Source organism: Schistocerca serialis, chromosome 4, assembly GCF_023864345.2.
Source record: "Schistocerca serialis cubense isolate TAMUIC-IGC-003099 chromosome 4, iqSchSeri2.2, whole genome shotgun sequence".
NCBI classification, from domain to species: Eukaryota; Metazoa; Arthropoda; class Insecta; order Orthoptera; family Acrididae; genus Schistocerca; species Schistocerca serialis.
The window spans coordinates 607,287,346-607,304,586 of NC_064641.1; the positions used below are offsets into that span (position 1 = coordinate 607,287,346).

The window sequence follows — 17,241 nt, forward strand, 5'->3', positions numbered from 1 at the left end:
CTCTCGCCCTATGCCCAGTCCATCTCCATTTCAATTTTGTAACGGACACTACCACATTCTCAACAGCAGTCTTTCCCCTTATCAGTTTTCCTATTTTCCGTTCTTCCTCTTCTTCTACCCAGCTTTCTCTATGGGATAGTTTTCGAAACATAATAAACACACTACGGGTAGACGTGGCTGGAATCCGGAGAAGATTTTATTGCAAGTTTGCTAACGTTTTTTTGTAAAGTGAAAGGGCAAGGATACTAAACGACTGAGGCTCAATTTTTGAATGCGATAAGATGGTAGGTACTTGAATTGCGGAGCTAAGTGTTGAGTTACGTGCATACTCAGCAGCACCTAAAATAGAACAAGATGAATTTCAAACTCAGAAGCAAATTATATCTGAAAATATTCCATGATTTATATACTACTGGCCATCAAAATTGCTACACCACGAAGATGACGTGCTACAGACGCGAAATTTAACAGACGGGAAGAAGATGCTGTGATGTCCAAATGATTAGCTTTTCAGAGCCTTCACACAAAGTTGGCGCTAGAGGCGACACCTGCAACGTGCTGAGATGAGGAAAGTTTCCAACCGATTTCTCATACACAAACAGCAGTTGACCGGCGTTGCCTGGTGAAACGTTGTTGTGATGCCTCGTGTAAGTAAGAGAAATGCGTACCATCATGTTTCCGACTTTGATAAAGGTCGGATTGTAGCCATTCGCGATTGCGATTTATCACATCGCGACATTGCTGCTCGCGTTGGTCGAGATCCAGTGACTGTTAGCAGAATATGGAATCGGTTCGTTCAGGAGGGTAATACGGAACGCCGTGCTGGATCCCAACGGCCTCGTATCACTAGCAGTCGAGATGACTGGCATCTTATCCGCATGGCTGTAACGGATCGTGCAGCCACGTCTCGATCCCTGAGTCAACAGATGGGGACGTTTGCAAGACAACAACCATCTGCACGAACAGTTCGACGGTGTTTGCAGCAGCAGGGACTACCAGTTCGGAGACCATGGCTGCGGTTACCCTTGACGCTGCATTACAAACAGGAGCGCCTGCGATGTTGTACTCAACGACGAACCTGGGTGCATGAATGGCAAAACGTCATTTTTTCGGATGAATCCAGGTTCTGTTTACAGCATCATGATGGTCGCATCCGTGTTTGGCAACATCGCGGTGAACGCACATTGGTAGCGTGTGTTCGTCATCGCCATACTGGCGCATCACCGAGCGTGATGGAATGGGGTGCCATTGGTTACACGTCTCGGTCACCTCTTGTTCGCACTGACGACACTTTAAACAGTGGACGTTACATTTCAGATGTGTTACGATCCGTGGCTCAACCCTTCATTCGATCCCTGTGAAACCCTACATTTCATCAGGATAATGCACGACTGCATGTTGCAGGTCCTGTACGGGCCTTTCTGGATACAGAAAATGTTCGACTGCTGCCCTGGCCAGCACATTCTCCAGGTCCCTCACCAATTGAAAACGACTGGTCAATTGTGGACGAGCAACTGGCTCGTTGCAATACGCAAGTCACTACTCTTGATAAACTGTGGTATCGTGTTGAAGCTGCATGGGCAGCTGTACCTGTACAATCCCTCCAAGCTCTGACTCAATGCCCAGGCGTATCAAGGCCGTTATTACGGCCAGAGGTAGTTGTTCTGGGTACTGATTTCTCAGGATCTTTGCACCCAAACTGCGTTAAAATGTAATCGCATTCAGTTCTAGATGATATATTTGTCCAATGAATACCCGTTTATCATCTGCATTTCTTCTTGGTGTAGCAATTATAATGGACAGTAGTGTAAAATCTAGGCACATCCACGTGACTCAACTTATCCTTTAAGTCTGATTTTACTGGATCTCTGTTAACTACATCGGAAATTGCTGAAGCACCTGATCAGTAAGCAAAAGCTCTTCTAAAAATTTTTAAAGTGTGCTTACCATATTTCGCATTCAGTTTCTCTTATAGCACAACGTGTAAAGTCCATCTTTTATGAATTAATTTTTTTATTTTATTTTGCAATAATGTCGCACAACTCTGTTTATTGCTGAAGGACCAGTACTTCTATACATTAGGAGATGTAGTCGTGTACAAAATATCCACACGATTTATGTTCAGGTGGCTGGGCAACAAAAACACTCAACGGGAGGGCTGGTGGTGAGGCTGACACCAAAGAGGAAGCGATCTAACAAGCCTGGCAGTAAACAGCGCAAGAAGCGTTGGCTAACAGGTGGATGTGGCTACTCATAACTGATTCTATCTAAGCACAGGGAGAGTCAGCAGGAAAGGTAAATGTTTTGACGAATGGCAGTATTAGTAATTCTGAACAGAAAACTTCATAGGATCATATGACTTATTTCGAATGGATTACGAAATAGTACCCATTTCAGACAAGTTTTGTACGTTTTTCTTGAATAAAACAAACACTCTACAAGGAAAACGTATCACAGTACAAGATTATACTACATTAAATTTCCTATAAGAAGAAGTCGCATCCATTTTTTTTTCTAAGAGTAATATTTTGGGGGAAGAGAGCGCGACAATATTTAACCTCTCGCAAGATGCGCATGCGCTGTAGCTTACGTAGATTTGATAGGCCAATTTGAGGTAGTTTCCCTTCTTGATAGACCACAAGTTCCTTGTATCAAATTGCTCTCCTTAACTTCCTCTACACTCATGTGGTGTATCGTAAACAACGACATGTCTAAATAATACAGAAAATAATAATGTAAATTAAATATTCTATCGTGAAAACCACTCGGAAAAGGGAATTTGCTATACGAAGTTTATTGTCCAGAATCACTAATACTGACGTCCCTCAATGCATGCACCTTTCTTCCTGACTCACACGAAGTCTAGGCAAGAAATGAGTCACAGAAGGTGGAGCTCCAGACCGCCAAGCATTTAGAAAAAATTGCCTTATTGCTGCGTGCTGGATGAGGTATGCCATTTATGTCGGTGTAGGTTCCAGGGAGTGGTTGGAGAAGCGGAAAAGGGCAGAATCGTAATCTAATGGTCGTGTGTTCGTGTTCCTTTACGGAACCTTTATTTTTTATTTTTTTTTATTTTTAGTGTACTTACACCACAAATGAAACTAGATAGTCCTCACTATATTGTATTTGACATTATTAAGCCCTATGTGTAGGACAACCGATCTTTTATGTTAATCGACTAGAGGGGAGAACAAGAGATCCACAGTTATACGGCGGCATTTCTCAAGATGAAGAGAGATTGCCATCGTACAGTATTAAAATGATTCCCCCCTGTAATTCACACCCCTATTGTCACCTAGAAATGTCTCTTTTTACCATCAGTTAAGGAGACTGGCCGGAAAGTTTTGAAAATTTGTTCTATCTTTCGAGAGAAGAAAAGACATCATGTTCGTAGAAGACTTGATTGAAATACATTCCATTATGAATGAGATTTTCACTCTGCAGCGGAGTGTGCGTTGATATGAAACTTCCTGGAAGATTAAAACTGTATGCTGGACCGAGACTCGAACTCGGGACCTTTGCCTTTCGCGGGCAAGTGCTCTACAAACTGAGCTACCCAACGATGTACTGGAGACGATGTACTGGCAGAAGTAAAGCTGTGAGGACGGGGCCGGAGTCGTGCTTGGGTAGGAAGTTTTTACATTCCATTGTTAGTCACGAGCTATCCTCACCAATATTTGAAGAAATGATCAATTAGGCATGATTTTGTTGTCAAACTATGCGACAAGAGACAACCTTTTAGGAACGTAAACGAAGTTTGTTTTCAACTAGAAACTTTCAAAAAAAATATAACAGCAAAAATGAGGATTTTACAACGCGTGAAAAATGCTAGTAAACTACAGCTTCCCCTATTTTTATGATGAATATAATCCCATCGCGTGGAAATTATCAATTTAAAATAATAAAATTATTTACTTTTGTATACGAAGTTCTCGTGTACGACTTATAATCGCTTCCTCGAAATTTATTTGCAATCCCAATTTTGTCTTTCTTTTGCATGCCTTTTGTGAAAATATTTGCAGACACAATATACTGAGCATTGTTTCGGTTTATTTGAAAAGCAAGTAAGGTAAAAACTGAAAATAAAGTTGAGATACTGCATAATGTTACGATCTACTGCCTCCTGCATTACCTTCTCTACTCCTTCCACGGAGACAACCTCGGCACGGAATCGACGCTTACATAAACGGCTAATATCTCGGCCGATCCTGGCAAAAAGCGCTCCTTTTTTTCTGTTAACACTTGACCATCGGGAGCTCCTATTTCCGTCAGTTTCATTTCTGGTGAAGGCGTTACGAATACAATAAATTTGGGAAAAAAATTTGATGATGAGTAGGCGCGGTCCCTTTGACAGTCAAATAGAAACGGAGAGTTCTCAGCCTCTATGACTGTCAGTTTTCAGATGCATCTTCAGCCTTTTGTACTGTGTCGTTGTCGTAGTCTCCAGGTGCAAGATCGGTTTTATGCAGAACACCACGCCACTTTACCCCGTGTAGGCCTCTTTATCTCCGAATAACTGCTGCAACTTACATCCTTCTGAACCTGGTAACAGTATTCATCTCTTGGTCTTCCTCTATGATTTTTACCTCCCACACTTGCCTCCAGCACTAAGCTGGGGGTTCCTTGATGTCGCATAACGTCTACAATCAACCGATCCCTTCTTCTAGTCTAATTGTGACACAAATCCCCCCCCCCCCCTCCCTCCCCAGTTCTATTCAGTACCTCCTCAATCTACCCATCTAATCTTCGGCATTCTTCTGTAACACCACATTTTAAAAGCTACTATTCTCTTTTCGTCTGAACCATTTATAGCCCATGTTTCACTTACGTACATGGCAACACCCAATACCAATAGTTTCAGAAAAGACTTTGTAACATTTAAGATTGAAAAGAAATGCACTGTTTTTCTTCTGCAGTAGAACAAAAACAGTGTCCTAAATATGGAATTGTTCTACCAAGAAATAATGGAAGAATCCACAAAATAAGGCTTATTAACTCTTAAATTTACATTCGAGTTAACAAGTTTCTCTTCCTCAGAAACGATTTCCTTGCCATTGGAATTCCGCACTTTATAACTCCTTACTTCGAACGTCGTCAATTATTCCACTGCCCAAATACCAAAACCCATCTACTACTCTGTCTCATTTCCTAATCTAATTATCTAATTCGTTCAGCATCACCCGGTTTAATACGGCCATATTCCATTATTCTTTTTTTGCTTCTGTTGGTGTTCATCTCATATCGCCCTTTCAAGACACTGCCCATTCCGTTCAACTGCTCTTCCATATCCTTTCCCGTCCCTGACAGAATTATATGTCATCGGCAAATCTCAAAGTTTTTATTTGTGCTCCGTGTACTTTAATTCCTTCTAAAAAATTTTCTTCGCTTTCCTTTACTGGCTTATCAATGTACACATTCAATAACAGCGGGGATAGGCTACAACCATGTCTCACTCTCTTCTCAATCACTGCTTCCTTTTTCATTCTTATCGACTCATATAATTGCCGTATTGTTTCTGTACATGTTGCAAATAGCCTTTTGGTCTGTGTATTTTACCCCTCTAATCTCTTTGAATTTCAAAGAAAGTATTCCAGTTGTCGCTGTAGAAAGCTTTCCGTAAGTCTACAAATCTTATAAATATAAGTTTGATGTCCTTAACCTATCTTGTAACGTAAGTCGTAGGGTCAGTATTGCGTCATGTGTTCCTGCATTTCTCCGAGATCCATGCTGATTTTCCCCAATGTTGGCTTCTAGCAGTTTTTCCATTGATCTGTAAAGAATTCGCGTTATTATTTTGCCAACATGACTCATTATACTGATTTGCAATAATATTCATACTTTTTGAATTATATCCATAATTTTGAATTGTTTGAGACAAACTTAGTATTCTGAGGAAGTGATCACTGGGCTGGGCTAAATAAATGTACATACGGTAGCTTATTAAAATAGGAATAGGACCCAATAAAGAAGGAAATGATCTACAAGTAGAACTTAATCTAGTTAATCTGCGAGGTATAGATCATCAATCCACAATTCATGCAGCAGAAAGAACAGATACGAAACAGAGGTGCATCTGATTATGAATAATAGAGAAGAAATGTTCTCAAAAGTTAATGTGGAGAACATAAGTGATCTGATGCATGTTGCTGTTATTTTATGTATTTAAGACTCTCAGCCACGCATCTTCCATTCTGTGATGTTTATTGTTTTATCTCCACAGGTGATAAAATGTCAACATAAACCAATGAATATTCCTCCTCTATGCAAAAATCGATGGAGGCATTGGCATAGAATACGGGAAAATTTCCTTTATCACTGTGAATTGTTTCAAAGAAAATGAAAGGTTAAGCCATATTAAGGGACCATGTTTGAAACTGGGAAGTTTTTTAAATAATGTATTTTAGTTGTTATTAACTATTTCAGGAAAATAGTACAGATCGAGTGGACGATAAAAAGGGGGGCTAAGACAATCTTGTAGGTAGGGCAAACACAGCTGTATGTAGTCATCTAGGGTATTAGCAAAGCGTTTTAGCGGTAATTATTCCTTTATTATTAGATCAGTACCGGCTGTTTTATTCGATGACATACAGCCTTTTAGAGGCGTTTTCTTCCGACAGACAACAAATTCTGGGGAAAAAAGGTTTCGATATTTTCCGCTCTAACGTTTTAGTTATATTTTCACCTGAACATGTAGCTTTAGTGCCACAAAGGCGGTGGTAGCTTAAATATGACTGTAATGTAAATGAAATGTATGTGGGCAGAACGTGTAGATTAACGAAAGAAATTCTTTGCTGAATTCCAACGAATAAGAGAAGACTGAGACACCGACCTACTGTAACATGGAAACGAGAGACTGGAAACTGTTGGGAGCAGCAGGACGGTTTTATTCACTAGTGGGTGTAAAATGGCCACTGATGATGATAATGTTTACAATGGGGTTAAAACAGTGACACTGTGATGGTTTTATGAGTTTATTTTGCTTGTTTTCACTATACTGTTTGTGGGAGTAAGCATTATTCATTTAACCGATATGATATTTATGTTGTCAACAGGTTCGACGTCACAGCCATATAAGCTGATGACAAGCTCATCTAGTGGCGAACCTGTTAAAGAATCTAATGATGAATCTGTTGACGAAGCCGGTGATGAGTCTACTGATGAAGCCGCACAACCAACCACGCTGATGACAAATACTCGTCGTCATGAATCTATCGATGAATCTATTAATAAATCGTATGAAGAATGTGGTTTTGAATTATATGATGATATTGTCACTTATTAAGATATAGTTTATAAATTCAGATACTTGGCTTTCTCATTTCTGTAATCACACAGATTAAATATGTCAACAAAAAACAAAACACTGGCCATTGCGATCAGAAATAGTTAATTACCAGTTAAACAACTTGCAGGATTATCGACAATTCACAACACTAATTACGTATTAAGGAACAACACTTCATTTGTAGAACTGATGATTTATGAAATACTGTTGAAAGTTATTCTGATAGTCAACTATGTTTTTAACATTCAACATACATTTAAAAAAATAATTTAGTTAGTAGCAGTTTTTGACACCCTTTTCCAGCTGTTGCCTGCTATTCCATCACAGCTATTCTGGTGACGTTTAGAGTGTGTGAGACAATCAACTTTCAGTCTTTCTAATTCTATGTTAAAATTAGACCATCATTTAAGTACATGGGTGACTCACTTCTCTAGTTTAAACCAAGAACTCGCCATCTGTATATCACTTTGTGAACTACACCAGTCTATTGTCCCGATAAAACTTCGGATTGCTGACAGCTCCATTCAAAAATAATTACTTCCAACGACTATACCAGACATGGCATCAAGGGATCGTTCCTGTCGTTTCGTTAGACAGAACAAGTATTATTTACGGAAGTGTTACAGTACTTCGAAGCAGTATATAAATTAATTAATTAAATTCACCATGCGCTTTGTTCACTTTATCCCATTTGGGCTTCCCAATACAACGATCATCATTTATCAACAGTCACCACCGTGATGACGAGCATAATAGAAAATTCAATGCTCGGATAAATTTCCTAAGAGCTGTTTGTGGAATGCAATGCCTCGACTAGACTATCTGACGCAGAGCTCGCCTACTCTTTATATCACCTTCTCGTCCGCCCACGCCTCATCTTCCCTTCCGTTCTCACTCCCAGGGGAGGATGGAGATTCAGAATAGTACACACGTGTGTCCTCTCATCACGCAGGCAGTAGAGTTTGATCGGTTCTGAACTTGAGTTATGAAACTAATATCATTATAATTTTTTTACTGCCTTCATATTTTGTGATTGCATCTCATGGCGTGAGTGGAAACTCCAATGTCGTTAGTTTGTAGCAAATTTTGCCGACCTCTAAATTTGTACGTCTGCTGTACTTCTGCTTAGCACGATTGGGCGCCAGATCTTGAACTGAGTCCGCAGAAAAAATATTTATTTTCTTTCGAAATTGGCTGCTAAGACTGCTGCCCCAAGATATCGAGGGATCTAGTACTGATCCCGTGTTTCGCACCAAGAGATCGGAGCAACAGTCCTGACATCGAGATTCGGACCTCTGTGTTCTAGACTATACTTCTCATTGAGGCAACGTTGCAGGTTCTTGTCATACCATCTCAATGTATAGGGACTGTACACCTTATCGCGGTTTCGAACCTTGGAGACGATTGTTCCAAGTACAGCGCACTATCCTCTGATACGTGATGCAGTGTTGAACATACACCATCAGGCCTAAAAGATCCCAGACTTGAATGTAAGCGACGCAGAGCAGTAAGTACAGCGGTTGCTTGAACTAACAGCTGTAAACAACAGTGTACATTCGACGAATCAGTTGTGTTCAGTCTATACTAAGTGTCACAAAGGCATTGGAGCAATGTACAGAACATCTGTTTGGTTTAAGCATTCTCCACAGTGTTTTGAAGAAGAGGAAGTGTGAGCAAAGTTTGGCCCCCGAGCAAAAAGAATGACTCGTGGATGCCTGCCGTACCTTGAGTAAAGCGAAAACGCGGACAGTTCTCTTCGGGAAAATATGACTGTGGGTGACGAGATTTAGTGTTAACAATACGAACGATAAAGTGATGAATGGGCCTCTCATGGTTCGCCAATACTGAACAAGATGCAACACCATCACGAAAGAGGACATTCCTGACAATTTCACATAGTTGAATGAACGTTACGTGCGTCGTGTCAGAGGGAAGAAGAGACAATGTAGAAAACCTAAAGCATTAAAACCACCGTCTTAACTTTTCTCTACTTTTCATTTCTCAAATCTCCATATTTTTGGACTGAAAAGATAGAAGTCAGTTATTAATTTGACAGCTGCTGCACCACAGATAGGGCACTGAACTATTTTAACAATACAATAGGTAAGCAGCAGTATAATCGTCATCGTCCCGCTTCCACAACAGATCAGTGACAAATAACTTTGAGAGCCATAGCTTCCGCCGTTTATTAACACTTTCCTTGCATTGTGGAATGAAGACGTGCACAACTTCAATGACAATTAGCGTATTCCAAAAGTGCTAACAAAACTGCTGTTAAGGGGACTACACCGTGGTTCAGGTCGAAAAAAGTTGATTTTCGGTTTTCATCATATTTCGATAGATTAAGGTTTTATTTAAGTACTCTGAAAAGGATTTTGCTGAAAAAAAATTTTTCGAGCATTTTCCTACCACATTTGTTTATGTGCCATGCCCACTCTTCCATCACCCACATTTATGCATATATTTTAGATCTGTATAGGTCGTGCGGTTCTAGGCGTTTCAGTCTGGAACCGCGTGACCGCTGCGGTCGCAGGTTCGAATCCTGCCTCGGGCATGAATGTGTGTGATGTCCTTAGGTTAGTTAGGTTTAGGTAGTTCTAAGTTCTAGGGGACTGATGACCACAGATGTTAAGTCCCATAGTGCTCAGAGCCATTTTTGAAGATCTTTATACCCCCTACATTGCACGTTTGGGATTTTTTTCTACTCCCGAGTGTGTTGGCTATCCTTGGAATGCAACGGTCGGTATTCTTTCGTTTCTGCTCTTTGTAAACAACACACTTTCAAACACGCGCTTAGTTCCGTTCAAGTGTGATTGCGAGTAGTTGTTGTACTTACGTTTGCAGTGATTGTTTACGTATCTTTTGTTGTGTTTATTGAAGATGACGAAACATAAAGGCATTTTCAAGAAACGACAATTTACAGGAAACAAGTTTAGAAAGCTTTCTGTACAAGCTGTTATGTCGCCTATCAACGATGTTTCTAATTGTAATTCTTCAACAAGTGCATCATCAAAGAAGCTCTGACGATTTCAAGAGAGGTACAACGAATTTACTGTAAGTGACAAGGGGTGCAGTAACATTATTATCAATTTGAGAATATTATCAAGTGTAATTTCTAAATTTGTACAATGTATACAGTGTGGTGATTCACAAAGTATGAAAATTTGTGAGAGTGCCAGTGGGAGAAAAGGCCTAGCAGTTGCTTTGGATTCAGTTTGCATTAAATGCCCAGTTGTGATTTCATTTAGGTGCCCTTCAAAACCAGAAGCAAGTGGCTCTTATGAAATCAACACTACATTAGTTTATGCCTTACGATCCATTGGCAAGGGCATGGCTGCAGTGAGAACATTTTGTTCAGTGATGAACTTACACCAACCACCAAATAAATTAGAAAAACTGACTGCGATATTAGAGAAAGCTGTATGTGACGTCAGTGAGGAAAGCGTGAAACTGGCTGCTAGGGAAGCAGTGGAAGAAAGTGATAGATGTTCGGATATTGCAGTTGCACTTGATGGAAGTTGGCAGAAAAGAGGACATACTTCTCTAAATGGTGTAGTGACTGCCACGAGTGTAGACACCAGTAAAGTGTTAGATGTGGAGATAATGTCTAAATATTGCAAATCTTGTAAACTCAATGAACATAAAGAACACAACTGTGTGGCTAATTTTAGAGAAACAAGTGGTGGTATGGAAGTTCATGTAGTACAACAAATATTTCATCGCTCTATAGAAACAAGAGGCGTTAAGTACGCCAGATATTTGGGCGATGGTGACAGTAAGGCATACAACAATGTGGTGAACTCTAAGCCATATGGAGATGCCATTATTAGCAAAATAGAATGCGTAGGCCGTGTTCAAAAACGTTTGGAAACAAGACCGAGAAAATTAACTGTTCATATGAGAGGGAAAAAATTCGTTGATGGATAATTGTTGACCGAACAGGGTCGGTTAACTAAAACTGAAATAGAAAACTTGCAGGTATACTATGGGCAGGCAATTAGGAGAAATATAGAAAATCTGGAGGCAATGAAGAGAGATGTTTGGACCATATTCTTCCATAAGTCCTCTACTGATGATAAGCCATGCCATGGATTGTGTCCATCAGGAGAAAATTCGTGGTGCAAATATAATAGGGCTCAGGCTACTGGAGAATCTTATTCTCACCATCATTCTCTTCCTGCTGCTGTTATTACAGCAATTAAACCTATTTTCAGAGATCTGGTTCATCCTGACCTTCTAAGAAAGCGTCTGCATGGGCAGACACAGAACCCAAATGAATGTTTCAACAGGATAATGTGGAACCGCCTACTTAAAACTGTATTTCTAGGCATGCATACAATGAAACTAGGAGTTCATGATGCTGTTATTACATTCAATTGTTGTAATATTGGAAAGTGGTGGGTACTGAAAAAGCTGGGAATTAATCCTGGTGAAAATATGATCACTGGGCTCTAACAGTGAGGATAGCCGATGCAGACAGGTCTGTATCTAATACGGCCAAGAAAGCAAGACAAACATCCAGGAAGGTGAAAAAGAAGCTGTAAGACCTGATAGAGGCCAAAGAAGGGCCATCATACGCAGCAGGACAGTTTTAATTAACTGTAAGTAACAAATTTCAAAACTTTATTCTTTAAAGTGAATTTCATACGAACTAAAATTTTCAGTACATATGCCCCATTATATCAGAAACTATAAGAGATAAATGAATGAAATTTTGAAATACTCTGCATAATACAAAACCCACTTCTGGTACTACATTCATTAATATTCTCCCATTAGGAAGTTCACAACAAAATATTTTCTGCAGAAAAACTTAATATTTTTTGTTAATAAAATTTAAAAACGTATTTCTTAAAAACTATAAAATGAATACGGTAAATTATAGTACAGTTGACTCTATTATCATCATACAACATACAGTAAAAATATTAAGGTCCTGCATCAAATAGTTTTCTCAGAAATTGGTCAGATATTTGCCTAAATTAACACGGCTCAGATAGGCAGGGTGTGGTATCCTCAACCCTCATGACTATTGCAGCAGAAGCTAACTGCAACGCAACATATGTAGTTCCACAGGGAAAGTTAATCCGAACTACGTCAACATACGGCTGAATCTTATTGCACCTAGATCGTATGGCTTACCTAAATTTCATAAAGTACACCCAGTACTACATGGCTTTCTGTTCTTTGTCACTTACTAGCGAAGGGGATAGACTGCGTCATTAAAACGAAAAGTAATTTTAAATCTAAACTTAATGTCAAAAATCCTATGGCTCTTGCTGATATCATTAATAATATACAAAGCCCTCCCAGTTCTAAACTGGTATCGTTAATACCACCAGCTTATTTACATATGTTACTACTGACGTATGTATAATTAATAGATATTTTACACACTTCCAAAGTAAAGGCTGTAGAAATACATGGCATAATCGCTGATAATCAAATTTGTGTAAAGGTAAGACCGCAATGAGATGAAGTGCAGTGCAGGAGAGCGCTGCGGCGCAACACCACCTAATATTGCTTATACGAAGTCGAATGAGACCAGCAGCAACAGTGTCAGTGGCGCAGAGCGGCAGTGTGAAGCAAAGCCGACCAACTGGCGAGCTATGGGGCGCAGTGCGGCGTCGCGCATTTCCGCTGTTGTCGCCAGTGAGGTACAGCAAGTGTCGCGACGGTACACGTCATCCAAGCCGCAGCTCCTTTGACGCGTGAAACGGAATTTTGTTTACTAAAATGGTGCTAGGCGAGGAAAAGTTAACTGTGAGTAACTGAATAACCAGGGTTACAAGAGCTTCAAGATGAACATTATACAAATAGTACCAGAAAAAGCAACATTTGGAAAAAAAACTGCCAAGGAAATGGGAGTAAACAACATAGGAATACCTACAAATAGCTTTTTTTAAAAGTTTTTTAAAAAACAGGTAGGTCTTTATTTTTATGCGTATGTGCTTTTTACTTTAGTTTTCATTTTCTCCTCGACGACATCGTCTTTTCGGTGTCGTTTTGCCAGACCAAAATATCTTGCGAGGAATTGATCTAATCTTTGAATTCATGTCTTAAATGGAATACATTATTTACAGAATTACTTCCTATAAGGGTAATGAGTAAGATTTCATAATTGTATCTTTTGAGACTCTTCACTGTCAAACAACACTGTATTGTGTCTGAGAAAATTGTGGAAGACATAAGTGGCGAGAGTCACGTTCTCTATATGTTCCACATCGAGGCAAATCTTCTGATAGCAATTCCTAAATCTTTGACATGGTATTCCACAGTAATTTCTGAAACTCTTCGGGCTCTTTTATTTCTGTAAACGTATACTTTTTTTCAGTTGGTCATCTGTTTATACCAGGTTAAGATCTCATCAAATACGTTTCTAATGGAGAAGCTTCAGCTCCAATAATCGCGTGAAGCAGTCGAAGTCTCGTGCCTGGTAATTATTCTGGGCCTGGTATAGTATTTATTTCCTGTTTTTTTGCTGAATCTGACAGCGAAAAGATCTCCGCATCGCTATTCTTTGCAAGATCACCAAGGTTCCCCAAATCTATAGTCTTCTGCCTCACGTAACAAAGAAATTATCACATCCATTTTACTTTCGTCCATTTTGTTCGAAGATTGCCGACCGACTACATACAAACTAAGCTTCGTATTGCCACACCGCTGCAGTTCAAATTCGATGCACTACATACAGCCGCGTCGTGCGGCGGCTCTCTACTGTGGTGCAGTTTCGCTCTTCGCCTTCTTACCTTAAAAGAGAGTTACTTCCAGTTTCCAAATAAGCAGTATAGTGAATCAGATGCCCTACCTATGCGTTTAACTGTTAATCCTATACCTAAAATTTTCGCGGTAAATGATAACAGCCAAACAGTTGCAGGATGAAGATTTATTGAAATCCTTGACCACGGTTTCGGTATATCTAAATATACCTTCATCAGAAGCAAAAGTACACTAAAATCATGCATGAAACAATCGTGCCAAAGGCGTCACCAGTATTTAAAGTTAAAATATCACCTCCGTCTGTACAGCATAACTATGAAGAGATGATCGATGCGAACGCGGCATACTATCAGTACTTAGCCTGTGAACCAGCGTGAAGAGGGTGTGGAAGAACTAGGGCAGACAGTTTCACCGAGAGAGGGCTTTCACAACCTCTTCACGCTGGTTCACAGGCTAAGTACTGATAGTATGCCGCGTTCGCATCGATCATCTCTTCATAGTTATGCTGTACAGATGGAGGTGATATTTTAATTTTAACTACTGGTGACGCCTTTGGCACGATTGTGTTATGCATCTCCACTGCAGGATGTGATTTTAGTGTACTTTTGCTTCTGATGAAGGTATATTTAGATACACCGAGACCGTGGTCACTGATTTCAACAAAACTTTATCCTGCAACTGCTTGGCTGTTATCATTTACGAGAAGATTTTTAACAGTTGCTGCTTCAGCCATGTTTAAAATTCTTAAATTTTTATTTGAAATTTTGACAAAAATTTCTAACGGAAAGAGCCACTGAATTTCAAAATGAAGAAGTGGTCCAGATACAGTGAATATGTTCTCTGTTTGTGGACCGTTACCATTAGATAATTAGATACATTACTACAACATTTGAACTTACAAAATAAGAAAATTCAGTTTACAGTCAAACTCGAAGAATCTTCTATAAATTTCTTGGAGATTCCAGTAGATATTAGCCAAACGATACGCGTATTTAGCATTTACGTAAAAACAATAACACCAGATACGGTAATTCCGTAAAGCTCCTAGCACCCACACACCCACATATATGCAGCTGTCCATAGGATGGTGTATCACCTCACATCGGTTCTTTTATCTGAATCACCATTTTAAGCAGAGTCACAGACAATCACACATAACACTTCCAGTAAGCATAGCTCTGCCCCGATCAACAATCTACTATGAAATAAATATTACGTTACTTCTGTACACTGGCCACCATTAATCAATCAGTAGTTACAAAAACAGGTGCAACATCCATATACTGGCGACAGGTCATACATCCTTACAAAAGAAAGTTAAGGTGTTGCATGTACGGACCTAAATTTTATAATATCAGCTTTCTATCACAATGTTTATTCAGTGGTGAAGGCAAATTGCAATAGTTGGCACGGACTGGCATGTATAAAATCACATACCAGCAACGTGGAAAAATATATACTCGTCAGTCAGGCAGAGCTGTGGCTCTCAGGTTATCCAAACACAAAAGGAACTGGAGGTTAAGCAAGAACGACTCAATCTTACCCGATTATTTTTTTAACAGGAAACCATTCTTTATTATCTACAGAGCGAAATTTTACATTCTGTTAAGAAAATCAGAGAGATGGCCCTACAGAAAATGTTAGAAATTGACAAACAATTGACACAGAATGCCAGTTTAGTGTTAAGTTATCATACCCAGTTTTCTTTTACCCTTTTGTCAAACAAAGATTTCATTACAAATACTAGATTCCAGTTGTAAATTTAACTTATGTCTCATGACTTGTTAAATGTATAACCACGTAAAAAATTTTGTTCCACCAGTTTTAGCTAATCTAATTATTTCTGTGTAACATAAGAAATGTAAGGTTTTCCTCTGTAAACTGTCTTCGTCACCTTTTTATGTCCTGTGCACATATTACATGTGTAACTCTTATAATTTTTTCTGTGTTTGCGTTATTTATTTGTCACTTTAATATGGCCCAAGATGCCGAAAACCGGTTTGGGACGAAACAAAATCTACTTGCCTGGAAAGACCCAGTTCCTCAAATATTTCCACGACGGATAAATTACTACAAGTTAGGATGTTTATTTGCTAGATAGTAGCTCCAAATGGAGAAATGTTGCAGAAAGCTGTATGTTATAAAACATACCAGGTTTTCAAAATGTGCCACACACCGCAACGCATCAAACATTTCATACCACCTCAAACACTGATTTACATCCATCAGTTACTTATCTCAAAATACTTATTTTGCAATTTTCTACGTCACAGATCAGGATCTATATTAAAAATTAGAATAACTGAACTGGTGTTTATGTACTTCCTAACTTATCAAGTCAATATGAAACTCAACCTCGTATCACCTCTGTACCCACTACAAACTACATCACCCCACTTTGCAAATTTCACAGTGTGCCCACGCTTCATCACTTCTACACAGTAATTTACCGTACAACATCGCTTGCACGAGGAAATCTTTGGATTAAACGTGCAAGACGGTGAATGAACTACTTTTTGCCACTGCAAACAATGTGAATGGCAGCTGTAGTAAGCACACTATTGTGAGTCTGTCTTGAGATTGCTAATTAGCGACAGTGGTAATATTCTAAAATCGGCGATACAGTTACACGGAAGTGGTATTATCCCCTTGTGAAAAGTAAAAGCTATCGAGAAGTCAATGTAGACTTTCCAAAAGTTCATTATTAATTCTGTACTGGACGAGCATTTTGTCTTCAGCTCTTACAACATCTGAGCAACAATGCATATTCACAACACAATAGATAATAGCGATTATACGCATTTACACATATATGAACAGGTTAACCGCGAGTAACACGATTTACTGTGTCCTCAATGACAGAGTCGAGAGGGACACTCATAAGTACAGTTCTGTGGGGACGTATCACGAAATCTAGTGTGTTTATGCAATTTATACCACGAAGAAGTTCAAAGAACATCCCCTTTACGGTATGTTCATGGTTACTTTGTGAACCAATAAAAGAAAGGAGAGTTGCGAAGTAACAGCTGATACTCCTTGAACTACTATGGTTGATCTTTCGAACTGTGGTATAAGGAATGTGACAATGGCATAACTCACACATCTACATAGATAGTGATTTTGACATGCGAATGATCATTCTGAGAAATTCCTAAGTTTAGGAAGACCAGCTGCCATACAACTTCAGCCAGAGAATTCAAAAACTAAAGCACATTTTTTCTCTCGGAGAACGAACG

The 17,241-nt window shown here is 39.3% G+C and overlaps 1 protein-coding gene across 7 annotated transcripts in view; it reads left to right on the forward strand.

The window, feature by feature from the left end:
- LOC126475417 (uncharacterized) overlaps positions 1-17,241 on the forward strand; it is a 164,070-nt gene that overhangs the window by 116,970 nt on the left and 29,859 nt on the right. For 4 of the 7 annotated variants that reach the window (XM_050103257.1, XM_050103259.1, XM_050103258.1 and 1 more), the window contains one exon: positions 7,053-7,303. The exons of the other annotated variants lie outside the window; for them this stretch is intronic. In XM_050103257.1, the coding sequence (XP_049959214.1) occupies positions 7,053-7,282 (230 nt within the window). In that variant the 3' untranslated portion in view covers positions 7,283-7,303. Of the gene's footprint in view, positions 1-7,052; positions 7,304-17,241 lie in introns of those variants that run through there. 7 annotated transcript variants of the gene reach the window in all.